Source organism: Gobio gobio (assembly GCF_949357685.1).
Source record: "Gobio gobio genome assembly, chromosome: 23".
Lineage (NCBI taxonomy): Eukaryota > Metazoa > Chordata > Actinopteri > Cypriniformes > Gobionidae > Gobio > Gobio gobio.
The window spans coordinates 37,939,108-37,957,106 of record NC_137119.1 but is presented as its reverse complement, the minus strand read 5'-3'; the positions used below and the strand labels follow the sequence as shown (position 1 = coordinate 37,957,106).

Genomic DNA, 17,999 nt, shown 5'->3' with positions numbered 1-17,999 from the left:
GTTCATGTTAATTTACATTAATGACACTCAAATCATGAACTCAGCCATAAACTACTGCCACGAAAAACAAATAATCATTAGCTAATGTAAACCAATCCAAATGAGCATCATTTTAAGACTGATCATACTGTGGTCCTCGAGGACTTGGCCTGCCCGCTTCTATCATTTAGATAAGCATTCTTCAGTGCACAGCACAGTCGTTTCTTATTAACACCATGCATGATTCACTCATTTAATGACCTGTTAATTGATACGCCTATTCCACATCACTTAATTGTTCTTGCGAACATAATTAGTTTAGTAACAGCTATTCTAAAGCACAAACAGTTCAGGCCTTGAGACATTACAGTCACCTCTTGATATCAATAAGATTCATTTGTTAACCTTATAAAGTGAAAAATGCTCATGCATTAATATGTTCAAGCATTATTATGATCGGCCTATCTTGCATTGTTTGATCTTGATTGCGTTTGTTAGTGTGGTAAAATGTAAATCACGCACAGAGGACAAAGATACTGAGCTTTCAAGAAGAAAACTACAGGCGACAACACTGATTCATTATTTATTTCGATTATGTATCTGTCAGAATGGATGTATTTATTTAGAGCTTTTTCCATATTCTTGATGCTCTGTAGTGCAATTAACAAAGCATCTTCATCTTAGACAGTGTTTGCCAAATGCTTAAGTCATATTCACACACATTCAAACAGTACAGTACTCACTCTCCGGTGCAGAGCAGTCGCTTGCTGTTTCTGCTTTCTCACTGCAAGACAAACACATTAAACACATCTTTATGGAGCGCACACACACACCATTTACGTGCTATTATAAGTTGTATGGATGGGCTTTAACCGCCATTCAAGAGTCAGGTTTGATAGTGATATTCAATGGTATTGGACTGAAGATCAGATTTCTTACGGGCTGTCTGGTCCACGGGTCAAAACACTCTGAACCAATCCGGTTAGACTGGCTATCTGCTTCTCCATGGCCTCCATTCGCTCTCTAACAACATAAAATACCATTTTACACATACAAAATTAGTACAAATTCAAGTTAAAGCAAACCGTGCTGAGATACGGCGCCCTAAAGGGACATGGTGATGGGAAAAAATTGAGATGGGGAGGTAAAATTGTGTTATTCAAAACTTTGTCATGGAAATAATATGGTAGGTGGAAAAACTATTCCAATGCCTATTTAAATTTAGTTTTTTCATTCTATCGAAAAAATGTTGTTCGCCCAAAAAAACATTGCATTTGCTTGGAAAACTTTGCATTTGCTCACAAAATTGTTGTGTTTGCCCAAAACATTATGTTCCTTTTACATTACGTTCCCAAAGAAACGTATTCTCTCGTAAATCTTTTGCGATTGTTCTCCCCCAAGAACCTTTGCATTCACTCACAAAACGTTTTTGATAGAAATAATATGAGGAGGTAGAAAAAAACTGTATTTTAATGCTATTGTGAGCAAACAAAGTCTTTAGAGGGAACGCAATACTAGGATACCTTGGACATTGTAATGGAAGATCCAATTACAGACTCATGAAATTCCCTGCTGGAAACTTGTATTTTAACATGCGTAGCTAATCATTCGCATTTATGTGCTTGAATACAGTATGTTATGGGCCTTTTTGCTGATTCGTGCTAATTATCCCTGGTTTGGTTTCGCATTGCCACCAGGTCACCAGCAAAACTTGACCTGGTCATACATACCTTCACCGGGTTCAAGTGAAGTTCCATCTCAAAATACCCCACAGATCATTTATTATACCATGTTGTAAATGCCCAGTTTTGAGTGGAAGGAAAAACATGCTGTTTTCGTGCATGTATCTTTAAATGCAAATGAGCTGCTGCTCCCCGCCCCACTTTCCAGAAAAGGGCGGAGCCTGTATAGCTTGTGCCTCCGATACTTGGTTTTGATTATCATCTCTATCGTGGCCGCGCTCACGTGACATTGCAGTTCTTCATTATCACCACAGTTTATGCATGCATGCATTGTAAAGCCATATCAGTCTAAACTTCTGATATATGGTTTTCTGAGCGCACAGAAAGACAGACGGAGCGTCCCGTGAGTATAGAAACGAAGTTCTCTTTCACGTCTTATTGCGCTTAAACAAGGTTATGTCAAAAACACACAAAGTTCACATTAACAGACGATTATGTCTATGAATGTAAACAGCAAGTAAAGACATCGAATGAGTAAATTAGATCTGTGTATTAAAGTGACAGCAGTGCAATAAACAGTACCTACTGCTGCATATGCTGTTAATATGAAACAAACGACAAAAGAAAAACACTCCCTCTTGACTGAATAACTTTAGTAGCTTTAATAAGAATGCATTTCTTCTTTGAATGCTGCTGTTAAATGCTCTGGCGAGGAGATAAACATGGCAGACTGTGTGTACAGCTCACTGAGGGCGGGGTCTATGCTAATAGGGCGGAGTCCGTCAGCAGTCGTGGGCGGAGCCAGAGCATATTATGTGATGTCACATTGCATAGAAACTGCAAACGGGTTATTCTGAGACACTGTTTATGATTTATGGGGGGATTTAAAAAGGTCACAACCCATTATTGGGTGGTTGTGTACACACTGCCGACAAATGTATGTTCAAACACCATGCATAATAGGTCCCCTTTAAAGGGGTGATGAATTGAGAAATCAACTTTCCCTTGAGCTTTTGATATATAAGAGGTCATGGCAAATATAAGAATATCCTGTAAGTTTCAGAGCTGAAAACTTTCTTGTTAGTCAAAGAAAAGCTTTTATAGACACCAGACCCTGAAAACGATCTTGTGCTTCACCCTTACGTCATCGCGCAACGAAACACCACCTCTACAGAATAATAAGCATGTATAATTCAGTAGCCCCGCCCACCGACTCATGAAGCTGCTAGCAAGCAGCAATAAACATGCAGAGGATATCACGATATTGCGCTATTCCTGGTTGTGGAAGAACACAGTCGCTGCATAAGCTTCCTTCGGATCCTAATATTAGGAATATGTGGTTGAACTTTATTTTTAATGAAGTTCCAGCTCACGTGGGGATTTTCAGACATATTGAGAAACACAATACTGTTCCATCTATATTGGACCCGACAGGAATGGTGCAGCACACTTATGTGAGTAAAACATGTTTTTTATAAGTGATAGTATTGTGTTACAGATCGTTTGATATGTGTACGATTGTGTATTGATTATGTGTAGACTGTAGAGATACTTGTTGTAACGTAATGTGTGTGTCCGCGCGAGTGAGAGTGTGTCCGCGTCCGCGCGTGTGTGTCCGGGAGTGTGAGTGTGTGTCTCAGCGCGAGTGTCTGTGTGTGTGTGTGTGTGTGTGTGTGTGTGTGTGTGTGTGTGTGTGTGTCTCCCCGCGCGAGTGTGTGTGTGTGTGTGTGTGTGTGTGTGTGTGTGTCTCCGCGCGAGTGTGTGTGTGTGTCTCCGTGCGAGTGTGTGTGTGTGTCCGCGCGAGTGTGTGTGTGTGTGTGTGTGTGTGTGTGTGTGTGTGTGTGTGTGTGTGTGTGTGTGTGTGTGTGTGTGTGTGTGTGTGATTTAGTGTTTGTTTGATATTTTGCGAGTTCTCTGAGCATTTCCCCTAGACGATTCCTGGGACAGACGGTAGCTGAAGCTCATTAAATATGCAAATATTATCCAATCCTAGCCGTGGGCGTTTACTTCCAAGTCTTCAGTTTGGCACGCCCATCAAATCCTAGTGTTTCTCAGAGAGCCTCAAAACCAAGGCAGAAAATAGCCTATTACTTATTCATTATGATGTTTTTGAATGTAAAATCCACATAAACACCATGAGTTGACTTCAGACAACAGTATAAAACAATAAAAAAAGCCAGTTCATGACCCCTTTAAGTGGTATGACTAGTTTACCAGCTATTTATGACGTTTCAGGACAGAAAACCCAAGTTGACTCTCACCTGGTCTCTTCGTTTCCAGGTAATGTTGAGCCGTAAACTGGTAACGGCCCTCCGTCTCCTCCGTGGCCCCCAAGCATACATATCTGCTCCATAGGTTGTCCTCCTGGACGATTCTTGGGACTCTCTATGTACACAGTGCCATCTTTACGAAACCCATGCCTCCCAGGGGACCCTCGTCCTGGGTGACTCCCATACGGATCCCTTCCATCAGACATTTTTTGAGGGGAGGCTGGAGGTAGGGTGCGAAAACCCATAGTGGCATATGGATCTGCGTATATGGGGCCACCAGGCCTGTAGAGGGCACCCTCAAGCTCACACTGTAATGCCGCGGCAGGGTATCCACTGATTGAGCGAACAGATCCGCGGCGGTAAGCTAGAGCTTGCTGCGAGGCCACGCTGAGCCGAGGATCCTGAACGAGCGTGTACGGGTCTGCGTATATTGCTTCGTTTTTTAGCAACACCACGCTCTTCGATGATGATGAAATTTCCTCATCCGGTTTCACATCACGTCGTTCCAGAATAGCACTTGGGGAGGGGCAAAATGCAGGGTGGGACTGCTGGGGGGCGTGGCCTCCTTGGTGGGGGTGGTGTTGGTGCTGATAGGGGTGGAGCTGAGGCGATGGATGGGGACCCGCGTAAGAGGACGGACGCCCACCCGTGTATGAAAGACGGGATTGCGAGCGTGACGGAGAACCAGAGGGAGGAGAGGAAGACGGGAGTGTGTTTAAACGACGCGTGGGAGAAGATTCCCTCGAGGTGTACACCAGCTCTCTCTGGAGAGAGACGGAATAAAAAAAGAGGAAGACAGGAGGAAGTTAACGCACACATTTGACGAGATAAATTCACAGCATCAGAACAGATCTGCGCTACTGCATGTTTTCTCTGTCACACACACACACAAAATATTCATCATCATCATCTCATCACTACTATGAAAATGACAGAAAAACAATGTAACAATGTTTTTGAAAGCTCACCAAGGCTGCATTTATCTGATCCAAAATTATATAGTAAAACATAAAATTGTGAAATATTTTTAGAATTAAAAAGAACAATTTTCTATTTCAATACATTTTAAAATGTAATTTATTCCTGTGATCAAAGCTGAATTTTCAGCATTACTCCAGTCTTCAGTGTCACATGATCCTTCAGAAATCATTAAAATATGATGATTTGCTGCTCAAGAAACATTTATTATTATAATCAATGTTGAAAACAGTTGTGCTGCTTAATATGTTTGTGGAAACAGTGACATTTTTGTCAGGATTCTTTGACGAGAGTTCAAATGAACAGCATTTATTAAAAATAGATATCTTGCCACGTTTTTAATCAAAATCAAATTTTGAATCCTAGCTGAATAAAAGTAATTTCTTTCTAAAAAAAATGTTTGAATGGTAGTATCAAGATTTAATGGTAGAATGGTAAGTGTATAATATTTCATGCATATGTATAATTTTGTGTTTTAATGTAAAAAGCATGAATTATATGAATAATAATTTATGAAGAAAATGTTTATCTAAAATGAAAATGCATGTACTTTTACAGTAAAATGTTGGTTAAATTATGTTTCATGTAAATAATGTATGAACTACTCTATAATTTAATCATTCAATCATTTGGTTATTATTGTTATTATAATTACTTTAGATCATTTTTGAATAATTATTTAATCTTTTGAACAATATAGTTATGTTTCTGCTCTGTTATTATTTGTCTACATTTTGACATAAAATAAATGATAAAATGTTTGTTACAGAGCTAGTTTTTCTCTACTGTCCCACACACACACACACTCACCCGTAGGTCTCCGTTGGAGATGTGTGCATGGTGTACGGGGTGGGCTGCGTGCTGTGTGTTGTAGTGTGTGTCTCGCATCGGAGCCTCTCTGCAGTAAATCTTGATGAGGCAGCGGTCGTGGATGTCACGAGGGTCCTCCAGCTCGTAGAAGATGTTGCGCGCCTCGTCCTTGATGAGGAGAGCCGTGCCGGGCGAACGCAACGCACCCATCGTCAGTTTCTGAGGGAACATGTGCACGATGAGGGCGTGAAGCGTCTCCATGCTGGTCAGCTCATGAGTGATGTGCACCCGCCGCGTCTCGTCACCAAACTGCAAAAACAACACAGCTGAAAAGAGACAAAAAAATTCATTTAGTTTAAATTTGATATTCAATACAACAGCTCAACTGTGAGTCTGATGTTGCTTTAATAATTTTTAGTGTGCAATCACAATCTTTAATCAAAATAACTGACGTGTTTACTGGCGAGAGGGCAGGACAACCTGTCACTCACATGAGATCCACCAATAGCAAACCACAACCATCCAATCAATTCCAAATGGACAAAATCAAGTCTCGCCCTAGATTTGTTCTGTTTCCAGGAGCCGTTTCATGAAAACCCTATCACAACATCCGTTTCATGCCAACTTTAATATTGACTAACTGACATTTCAGAAACAATATAGACAGCGCCAATGAAAACTATCACAGAACTGGAAGTCTGGTAGACAACTGGAGTGATACAAGAGTGAAACGCGGCACTTGTCCAGTCAAATTAGTCAAACTAACAGTACATAATTGATTTTGTCAGACTCAGTCTGGATTGTTACATAAGAGTGTAAAAAGACCCTTGTCGATCCAACCAGAACATTTACCGAAATCAAGCAGCAAAAATGTCTCATTCAGGAAAATAAATGAATATTTATGTAGATGCCTCATTTACATTGCATTCAAAGTACAGTTCATGCATTCCCTGAGAATTAAACCCATGACACTGATGTTGCTATTAGGGCTGGTCCGAATACCATTTTTTTGAGCTTCGTAGCTTTGGTAGTAATCAACACAAAATATTCAAATCTTCGGAGGGAAGGGGCTGAACATATTCTTCTCTATAAAGGCAGGAATCTGGAGAAGCTTATATAAACTGAACAATGTATAAAAGCTGATATGTGACAAGGTGTACAGCAAACAAGCTAAACAAAACCCAGAAGCAAAAACCCATACGTTTTTATAAACTGTTGACCCAAAAAACGAGCGTTTAAGTACAAAAAAGTGGATTCAGGCCATTGAGACATTGAGCCATATTACACTGAGAACTACGACGACTAGAGGGGAACGTAATCAGCGACAGTAAATATAATATATGTGGCGAACAGCAAGGCCGAGGGACCGTGAGGGCGGGACGAGGCGGCGCTCATCAGGGAGGATGAGCGCCAGCTGCGCGCCGCAGCGATCTCGGCCCTCGCGGAGGAGTGAGGGACTATAAAGGAGGAGCGACGACAGTGAGGGACGAGAGAGGACCAGGCCTGGATTTTATGTTGTATTTTATTTATGTTTTGTTATGTGTTGCTGCAGTCGACCGTGAGGGGCTGCAGCTTATTATTTTCATTTTGTGTTTATTTGTATGTAGGCGACAGTCGTCCGCGAGGGGCTGTCGCCGCCATTTTAGTTTGTGTTTGTTTAATTAAAAGTTATTTTGAATGTCCGCCGGTTCCCGCCTCCTTCTTCCCGTACAAACAACGTTTACTACAATATATAAAACGGACATTTGGATATTTGACTTAACAGTGACAACATGTTTACTGCATACATAGACATATTGAGGCATACTGAGTGTCAGGATCCCAAAATTGACCCATTCTTCCTGCTGAAGCTTCACTTCGTATTGCCTTTATCCACTTTTATCTTCTTAAACGCTCGTTTTTTTGGGTCGACAGCTTATAAAAACTTATGTCTGTGTTTTTTAGCTTGTTTGCTGTACACCTTGTCACATATCAGCTTTTAGACATTGTTCTGTTTTTTGTTATAAGTCCGAAATGACAATGAGGCAGCCTCCCGCAATGCAAAGTCAATGGAGAGCGTTGGATTGTTTTCCCCCCCGGTGTGGGCGTGGCTTAAATACGCTCTGTCTCTATGCTCCGAGAACGGACACTGCACTAGTGATACAAAACACACAGATATGTTACATCCCAGTAGCAAGCTCCTATATTTCGCAGTAGATTCATTTAGATTGATAATAACGGGTAATATTGGGCTTGCTGCGATAGTCTGTGTTACCGGTGTTCAGGCATAATACCGGTTACATCACTTGCCCACCGCGGCACTACCCCCACCGTCGTTTTGATTTTGATTTAATAGTAGTAAAAATAATTTAGTTCAGTTAGACAACAGATTAACTACAATTAAAAACAGAATATTTTACACTTTATAGTGTATGGATGAGAACCGGTTCGAGGGGGATGCCAGGTGTGCGAAAAAAAAAAAAAAAAAAAAGAATATTCAAAACCCAAAATTGAAAATCGAATACCAACCCATCGAACGAATATTCGAATATTCTGGTCCAGCCCTAGTTGCTATAGCACCATGCACTGTTTTATCAATATTTCAGTCTGTTTAAGATTTATGCATTTCAATTGTGATACATTTTCATAATAAAAAAAAGAAATGAATACTTTTATTCAGCAAAGATGCATTAAATTCACAGGAAAGACATTTATACTGTAACAGTTTCCACAAAAATATGAACCAGCACAACGATTTTCAAATTGATAATAATTATAAATGTTTCTTGAGCAGCAAATCATCATATCAGAATGATTTCTGAAGGATCATGTGACACTGAAGACTGGAGTAATGATGCTGAAAATACAGCTTTGATCACAGGAATAAATTACACTTTACAATATATTCAAATAGACAACAGCTATTTTGAATTGTAAAAATATTTCACAATTTTAATGTTTTTATTGTATTTTTGATTTTTTTAAATGCAGTCTTGGTGAACAGAGACTTTTCAAAAACATTAAAAAATCATACAGACCCAAAACTTTTGAGCAGTAATAAATTAAGATTTTAATATAAATGTGAAGTATTTACTTATAATTAATTAAAATTTTACAGTATGGTTTATGGCAAAGCAAACGTTGGCATTAACTGAACTAATTTTTTAATAAATAAATCCAATTAAAACTAATATAATACATATCTAATTTAAAACATTTGTTTAAATGGTAGCTTTCTGAGCATATTAAAGCTGCAGTACGTAACTTTTTGCGCTCTAGCGGTTAATAAACAGAACCGCATGCTATAATGTAACATATACCCAAAAACTCTTCATACAGTGATTACCAGTAAAATTTATTCAAATTTGGGACAAAAATGAATCAGACACTTTGACCTGACCATGTTTTGCTGAAGTGTTTTTTCTTTAATTGCTAATGCGACCTTTTACACCACAGACCTAAATTGGTATTATCTAATTGTGTACTTAAATTGAACAGCTAACAGCTGATTGGTTGATTGTAATCCATTATACTCAACATTATCAAGACAAATTTGTTCTGACATATTTTATTACCATTTTCTAAACTATAGCGAATAAACTGTGATAATGTGAGAAAATGTTGAAGGTGTCTGAGTAAATTTTGGTTTGACTGTAGCAATATTTACTTCAACACTTACACCTAAGTATTTAGCATGAAAGTCCATCCCAAGGACTAACAATGTGAACTACACCCTGGTTAGCCAATCAAAATAGAGGTCATTTAAATACTGTATACAGCAGAAGTACAATAGGTTCACAAGCAAGAAACAGGTCAGATAGAGGGAGCAAAATGGCCACGTAAATTTAAAGAAATCTTGACTAACATAAAAAGTGGAAATAAAAAGCCATACACGTGTAAATGTGGCACTCGATATCATACCTGGCGCTCTTAGTTTGGCTTGGCTGGGCGATCGTGCCAGTGGAAGACTCTGTCTGAGGATGTTGGAGCGACTGAAGCCCAGCGGCAGCTCAGCGTCGGCCATGCTTTCCAAACTCTCCGCGGAAGCGTAACAGAGTCGCCCTCCTACCTGCTCGCCCAGCGACTGCTGCTGCTGCTGCTGCTGCAGTCCTGGCCTGCAGGAGACAGACATACAGAGACAGACGGATCAGTGTGTGTTAGTCTCACAGCGGAGGGAGGGAACGCTCTCTAATTGCCCGTACTGCAGTTTTGCAAGGGTAATGATACCTCTGTGATGGGAAGGCAAAAGACCGTCTAGGGGAAATAAGAATGTTTGTGTGTGTGTGTGTAGAGCTGCCCTAAAGTAGTGAAAGGAAACCCATGCAGGCAAAAACATCCTCAAATCATGCTGATAACATGATCATATCAGCACGGCTGCTGCTGTCACTGAACCAAAAGGACACAAACCAAATACAATTCTCAAAATTCATGATCATTTCTCAGTTTAGATATTCATTCAAATTTGTATACTGACATAGATGTACACTATTATGTAATTTTACAAAAATATTTTTAAAAGAAGTCTCTTATGCTCAACAAGGCTGCATTTATTTGATCGAAAATATAGTACAAATAGAAATATTGTGAAATATTATTGCAATTTAAAAGAACTGTTTTCTATTGTAATATATTGTAAAATGTAATTCCTGTGATCAAAGCTGAATTTTCAGCATCATTACTTCAGTCTTCAGTGTCACATGATCCTTTAGAAATCATTCTGATATGCTGATTTGATTTATTATTATCCATGTTGAAAACAGTTGTGCTATATTTTTTGTGGAAACCATTTATTTTTTGATGAATAGAGAGTTCAAAAGAACAACATTTATTTGAAATTTTGTAACATAAATGTCTTTACTGTCACTTTTGAACTATTTAATACATTCTTGCTGATCACAATTATGAATTTCTTTCAAAATAAAATTTAAATTGACTACAAACATTTGTATGTATGTAAACGCCAATGTATGTACTGAAAATGAAATATATATATATATATATATATATATATATATTTAAAATATAAAATAATGTATTTTCAATCACAAACCATCATAATAAAAACTAAAAGCTAACATTTAAATAATATAATAAAAAAGGTTAGCTTGTACGATGTTCCAGAGATGTTCTAAAATAATAAACCAAATCGTCAAACACTTTGATTCAAACATGCAAACACACTCGATTTTAGGTTTAAACATAATTGTTTTAAGAGGAAATGTTTCTACTCACAGCAATATCTGCTTTCTAAACCTTATTCGTGGAGGTCAGAGATGTGGCTGGGCATAACAGTGAAAGTTTAGGGCAATGTAAGTCGCTCTGGATGAAAGCGTCCGCCAAACTGCATAAATGTAAGTGTTTGCAGACATGAGAAACTTTCTTGAGCACACCCTTCCTGCACCTCTGATTGGCTGAGACAGTTTGATTGATCAGCCTTCTACCCAATCAGAATGTGTGAAGTCTTGACTGACAGGACAGATGTTTGCAGCTGTGCCCCTCCATGCCACATTTCATGGGTGTTAACAGTCCTGAAATGCCATAGTGAGAGATCTAATCGGGAATGTGCTGCAAGTTTCAAACATCTATTTACAAACTAAATAAATGTAACAGTTTGGCAATATTTTGCAGCTATGGACACATGAATCTAGTGAGACTCGCCACACAAACGTCTCAGCATCATTGATTCTCTATGGGCTACAGGTTAATGGCTTCACAATAAGTGTGAATTAACCTCATTTCCCTTTAATAAACACATTAATTAGCATGGCAGCATCAACATGACAGCGCTTATTGATTGAGAAGTCTGAGTGTGTGTTTATGAGGCCAGAGAGGGAGGTTTGCTATTGACTTGACAACACCAACGGGAGTGTTTAACACTGTAAAGCCTGACATATCAAATAATAGACACATTCTATCATATTTGATACATCAGGCATTTGTGTCTGATATAGGAGTATGATACACTCAACCTCAATTTTATTCAAATGCCCAAACAGAGCAAAAATATGCAATGTAGTGATTTTTATATGGCCAAAAAGAAATATGACATTCTGAAAGCATGTAATGTAAATCAATGATATCTTTAAAGAGACTACTTACATAAAGTGCATATAAATATCAGTTGTCACTCTCTCTCCCAATAACATGTGCTTCGTTTTATGATCAAAGCGCTGTAGTTTTTTTATATTTTGGGGGCAAAACATGCAATGCAATGCAATGATTGAGAGATAGATAAATAAACATTCCTCAAAAGCCTGATGAATCATATTTACTCACATTTGAACATGATTTCGATGACTAAAACTTTATCTAAAATGAAAGCGGTTAAAAACAAAACTGTATGCATTTTGCGGAAGAACATTGTTTTGCTTGTGCTCCGGCTCTGCGTGACTGAGGATGAACATGATCCTTCACAGTAAAAGATAATGCTTTACGATTAACTCTGTTAGAGAGCTACATATGGCAATTTATCAGTTCAATAAAATACCTTACTGACCAGGGGCTGGATTCACAAAACATTCTTAAGAATTAAATTATTCTTAACTGCCAATTTTTTCTTATTTTCTAACTTAAGAAAAAAATATAAGAATATTTTGTATTCCCAAAAACTTTTCTTTAGTTTTTAGCATTACAACATAACAGTAGCTAGCTAAATATAATATTTTAAACTAATAGTACCATATGGACGAGTATAAAACCAGCAACCAGTTCACACCAACCAGCAAGCGTCAGCGTAATTTAAAGGGGTGGTAAACCACGATTTCACTTTTCTAACTTTAGCTAGTGTGTTATGTTGCTGTTTGAGCATAAACAATATCTGCAAAGTTACAACGTTCAAAGTTTAAAGCAAAGGGAGGTATTTGCTTTTAGTAAAGAAATCAATTTCTAAGGACTACAGCAAACGGCCAGTAGGGACTACAGACATTCCTCCAGGGTCTCTGACATCACCAGCCCCAATATTTACATAAACCCCTCCTCCGAGAATATTAAATAAGGGGGGCGAGGCCATTTTGTATCGCTGCGGGGAAGCGTTGGAGTGTTGTTGCCGCAATGCTGACGAAACACTGTTATTTTCATCCGGATTGCAGGTCCACTTTGTTCAGCCTTCCTAGGGACGGGGGTAGGTTGAAGTGCATTTAACATACAATATGCATGTGTGTATGAGACAGAGGGGAACAGGTCGCATTTGCAGCAGATATATTCTGCCCATCATAAATCAAAGCACCAGACAGACAGGAGTTGGAGGAGAAGACCGGAAAATGTGACATAATGAACAATATTCGTCTGTATTTGCAATACGCTGCGGTTCAGCTGTGCGAGACAAACACTGCCAGTGTGTGGACGCACAACAGGCGCGCGACTCCTGCTGCACATTTCACGGAGGAAAGCTTCCACAATCTTTGCGAGTTCAATCAAGGATTCGCACAACGCCTTGTCCTGAAAGACGGATTTAAAAACAGAAGCTGTTTACGGGCCAAAACCTGTAAGTATGATTTATTTTTCGCTGATGTGTTTTCCTGTAATAGTTCGTATTGTTAATTGTACGTTGTAGCAAGGAAGTAAACAGATGACAACGCTGTTTGGCTCTGCAAACCAGTTTGCTAAATGCTCATTCATACTTAACATTATCCGACAAACACCTAATGTTACAAACTTTTTTTTAAAATCTCAACAGCGAACTTGGCATTAGTGTAAATTATTCTTTGATTAGAGCTTTTATGTATTGTTTATCTACAGGCATGCTAAACATGGTTCTGTGTTTGATTTGGCTACTAGTAAAGCCAATGTTTAGTGTTCGTTTTGGGTTAATAGTTCTTGCGACAGATATTTGGCTATAATCGTTCTAAAAATACAAAAGTAACGGTGCCATTCAGTAGCAATCACTATAGATCCGCAGTCTTTATTCTTGAGGACTGAACAGGTTGAACAGGTTTGGCTCGATCATCTTCACTAAAATGGTCTGGGTCGGATTCAGGCTCAAATTGGTATGGTTTTATTGACGCCATTGTTTCTAATACTACCCAAATGACGTGACGTTTCCGACAAACGTGCACTAGGCGGTTAGCAAATCACAACACACTGGGCCAGCAAACCAATCTGAGCCCATTGCGTATTTTTGAGGGACTGGCTTCATACAACCCGGAAACCATCAGACCGTTTTTACAAGGAGGGACAGAGCAGTGTAGAATAAAGGTCAAATATATGAAAAATAATGCAATTTTTTAAAAACGAAGCATGAACACATGTTACAGTGCACCCCACAAACACAATCAAGCCTTCGAAAAAATGTGTTTTACCACCCCTTTAAAAATACTACTGTTATTGTGTCACAAATTGTAGTTTTAAGACTTTTTCAGGCTAGAATGTACTTGTTTAAAGATTAAATCTGTGGTTTATTTATAAAGAAAGTGCCTATTTTACAAATTTTATCTGCCGTTTTTGGAGTTGTGAGATCCAGGCGATCACCGGTCGCTCAGCGCTCATTAACCCCGGCGAGAGCAGTCTTTCCTCGGCCAGTCCTTCTGCCGTCTGCCGCTGGCTCTGATGTCTCTGAGATATGATTCGTCTTGTGTAGATCTAACGGCCGATCTTTGGTACCCGAGCAGCGTTCTTGATAAGCGGCTAGGCTCTTATAAAATAAAGATTTTACCGACACGGCACATTAAAAACACGACATTGAGTGATTAACTCCCGTCAAGCCAGTCACGACGAAAATAGTCTGCACACTTATAATGATATCTACGGTAATCTGCAGGAAGCGTAAAAAGACGGGCTTTAAGGTGTTTTTCATTCAGCGAGTCTTCAGTAATACCTTTCAATAAAATAACACCATATAACACCTTTTATTTTCTTCCTAAGTAAAAAATTAAGATGTTCTTAAGAAAATATTTGAGAACTTCTTAAGAATTTTTCAAGAATTGACATTCTTACGAACTTCTAAGAATTTATCTTAAGAATTTTCTTAACTTCTTTCTTAAGAAGATTTTCGTGAATCTGGCCCCTGTTGATTAATAAAAACGTCATCTCCACGTCGCTTTTACAACATTTCAAATCCCTCAGTTCTCGCCATGTTGATTCTTGTTTTATTACGAGCTCTGCCGCATTTTCTTTTCTCCAGCAGACTCTCTTCTGTTCAGCGTTTGGTTAAAACAGGTGATTCCCTGAGGTTTGAGATTTAGCGCCTACATGTCAAGCTTTCTCACTCATGATAGCTAACCTATGGCACTCCCACACGTCAAAGTAGCCAGAGAAACTTCCCTATTTACAGATATGACGAGACACGCACAGGCGAGTGACGTATGTACGCAATTTCATGTGAAAACCATCCCGACAGGTCTAAAATATAAACACTTATGTGGCAAGGTGGGCAAGAGAGAACTTTTCTCTGTCTAGAAGGCACCAAATTCAAAAATAATTTCACATTTCTTCTACATAAATGACCCAGTTTAAATACACATTCATCTTCCCAGCGCTGAAGTGCCCCTTTAAGGAGTATGTGTGGCTGTCATTCACCGCACCTGGGGATACTGTACTTCTGAATCACAGAATCTACATCTCGGAAGTATGACCAAAATAAGAGTTTTCCCTGCAAAATGTCATCTGAACAAGTAACATGTCAGCCACTCTTTTTCTGTTCAACTGAGAGAGAAAAAAAAACATTACAATAAATCGCGCTACCAACGCTGATTGAATCTAACGATCGCTTAGCTCACATCACATCAAACCATGTAAATTATTATTGCGTGACTACATGTATTTAGTGTGTATTAGTGTTACCTGTAGATTTCAATTTCCGTACAGTCTAATCTTTGGCTTTTGACTACGGGTGAATCTCCAGTTGTCACTGATGATTGTTGTTTGGATCTTTCTGGTTTACAATCCGCCATCAAAATGATACGTTTAATTATTCCACCTGCTGTGAGAAAAGGCTATAAATGATCCACCACCTGCAGCATCCTCACATGCGATACTACTACTAGCCGGACTCCTTGTTTATGTATACAGATGTGACGTAATGACGCAAGGACATGCTGGAATTTCCCACGGAAATCCACCAGTATGACTCTAATTATAACACATTATTACAAGCTTACCGTTGTGAATCGGGCTAAGGAAAGGAGATAGTTTTGAACACCGGCTGGTTATGTACTTGCTCAAAAATATATCTTGGATAATTTTTAACTAAAAAAAGTTAAAGACTGCAGCATCTCGATACTAAAATAACGCTGCTTTGAGAGTATTCGGTTATGTGCTCCTAACAAGATGGCATTCCACAGTCATTTAACAGTCTCTTAACCCGACACGATTGCCTGCATCTTCCATGAGTCGTTCCCGAAGTCTCCTTTTACTTGAACCGTTGGTTTTCACTGCCGGGCCTGCCTGCTGAAGCGACAGCTCCGAGTAGTTCACTGGATACACCTCACACCACAAGCCTGCTGTGTCACATTTGAGCTCGCCAGACAGTTACAACTTTGGTGCGTCATACTGATCTGAGTTTGCACTGAGGTTCACGTCTTGACTTGTCCTGGAAACTGAGATTTACAGACAGCATCTAGTGGGAAGTCGAGGAACTCAGTCCTTGTAATATTGATCCAGCTGTCATACGGATAAAAATTGTTCACCTCAGTCAAAGGCTGCTGATCGATTGATCATGGGAGGAAAATGTTAATCCAGGACTGACATCTTGGGCAATGATAAACAGCACTATGGTTGTGTACAGTGTGTCAGAGCTGTAGGGACTTGATTTAATATAAAGAACAAATGTGTGATGGGAAGAAAATAAGAAAGAGCCTACAGATATACAAAAATATACATGTACACTACTGTTTAGGCTCAGTAAAAATATATATTTTTTTTAAAGTCTCTTCTGCACACCAATTACTCCAGTTATTTGATTTGAATACAGTAAAATTTAAAATAATAGTTTTCTATTTGAATATCTTTTAAAATATGATTTATTCCTGTGAATTTTCAGCATCATTACTCCAGTCTTCAGTGTCAAATAATGTGGCTACTTTTGATGGAAAGTAACACTTTAAAGCTACTTTTTCTCACCATCAGTTAATTGTGACTATCGCACACAGTAAAAGCACAAGCACTATGATTGACGCTTGGCTTGCAAGGATTTTTTACACTAAAGTGACATTTTTTCCTTCAATAAATGTACACAAATGACACAGGCTATAATTATGCGTCCTGACTTTTTCATGAGGCACAACTGCATTTATACATTAATCACAAATGCAAGCCTGAATGTTACATTTATCTTGTGTACAACCAACAGAAAACAAGACGTGCATCAATTCTATATTATAATCATTTTTAAAGGGGTGATGAATTGAGAAATCAACTTTCCCTTGAACTATTGATATATATAAAAGGTCATGGCTTTCAAGTTTCAGAGCTGAAAACTTCCTTGTTAGTCAAAGAAAAGCTTTTATTGACACCAGGCCCAGCAAACGACAGGTTTTTCAATGACGTCAAAGGGAGCCAAGCACCGCCTCAGCAAAAGAATATCAACGCCAACTTCATCCCTGCCTGTTTAGCCCCGCCCACCGATTCGCACATGTAACATAGGCCTAGTGTTAAACCTTCGAGCTACAAAGAAATAAACATGCCATCTTCCGTACAACAGTGGAGGAGGTACTTTTCCCCACTTTTCTCAAATACTATTGGTCCAAAAGACATCAATCAAAGTGTGGACTGTCCAATGGGTATTCACCCAGGGAATGATCACACAAACATGCTTGCTTGGCTCTCAACAACGGAGGAGTGGGCATGGGCGTGCAGTGAATGGCTAAAAGTGTACGGAACATGGTTAATCTACGTTAAGTAAAACTGTTAAGTTTAGTTGACACTCGTTGTGTAAGTGCATATCATTTAAACAACACAAATATTGAATCAAAAGTTATCCAGGGATAATGTCAAGTCAAGTCACCTTCATTTATATATTTATATTTATTTTCACAACACAGATTGCCTCAAAGCAGCTTTACAGTGATAATAGGAAATACACTTTGTTTTAGAAGAAAAGCTAAAGTACGTTTTTGATTGAGTAATTTCTGTTGTAAAAACGGATTAGTTATTTAATTTGGTGGCACTTAAACAACACCATCCTCAGCTAAAACAGAAAACCCCCAACGCGCTACGGACCCCATCCGCACGGCAACAGATGCTGTATTGTGTGTGTGTGTGTGTGTGTGTGCTCGTGACTCTTTAGCTCTGCCCACGGCACGCCTCCATGAGCTCGACTGTTTTCAGAAAGAATCGTTACAGCGTATCTGTCTTTAAAGGCCCACTG

General features: G+C 38.9%; 1 protein-coding gene across 1 annotated transcript in view; it reads right to left on the bottom strand.

The window, feature by feature from the left end:
• Positions 1-17,999, bottom strand: part of srcin1b (SRC kinase signaling inhibitor 1b) — a gene marked incomplete at both ends in the record, with an annotated part of 59,106 nt that overhangs the window by 25,886 nt on the left and 15,221 nt on the right. Inside the window, 5 exon segments of the mRNA XM_079805677.1 lie at positions 723-763; positions 919-1,002; positions 3,923-4,695; positions 5,720-6,045; positions 9,620-9,806. Of these exon segments, the coding sequence (XP_079661803.1) occupies positions 723-763; positions 919-1,002; positions 3,923-4,695; positions 5,720-6,045; positions 9,620-9,806 (1,411 nt within the window).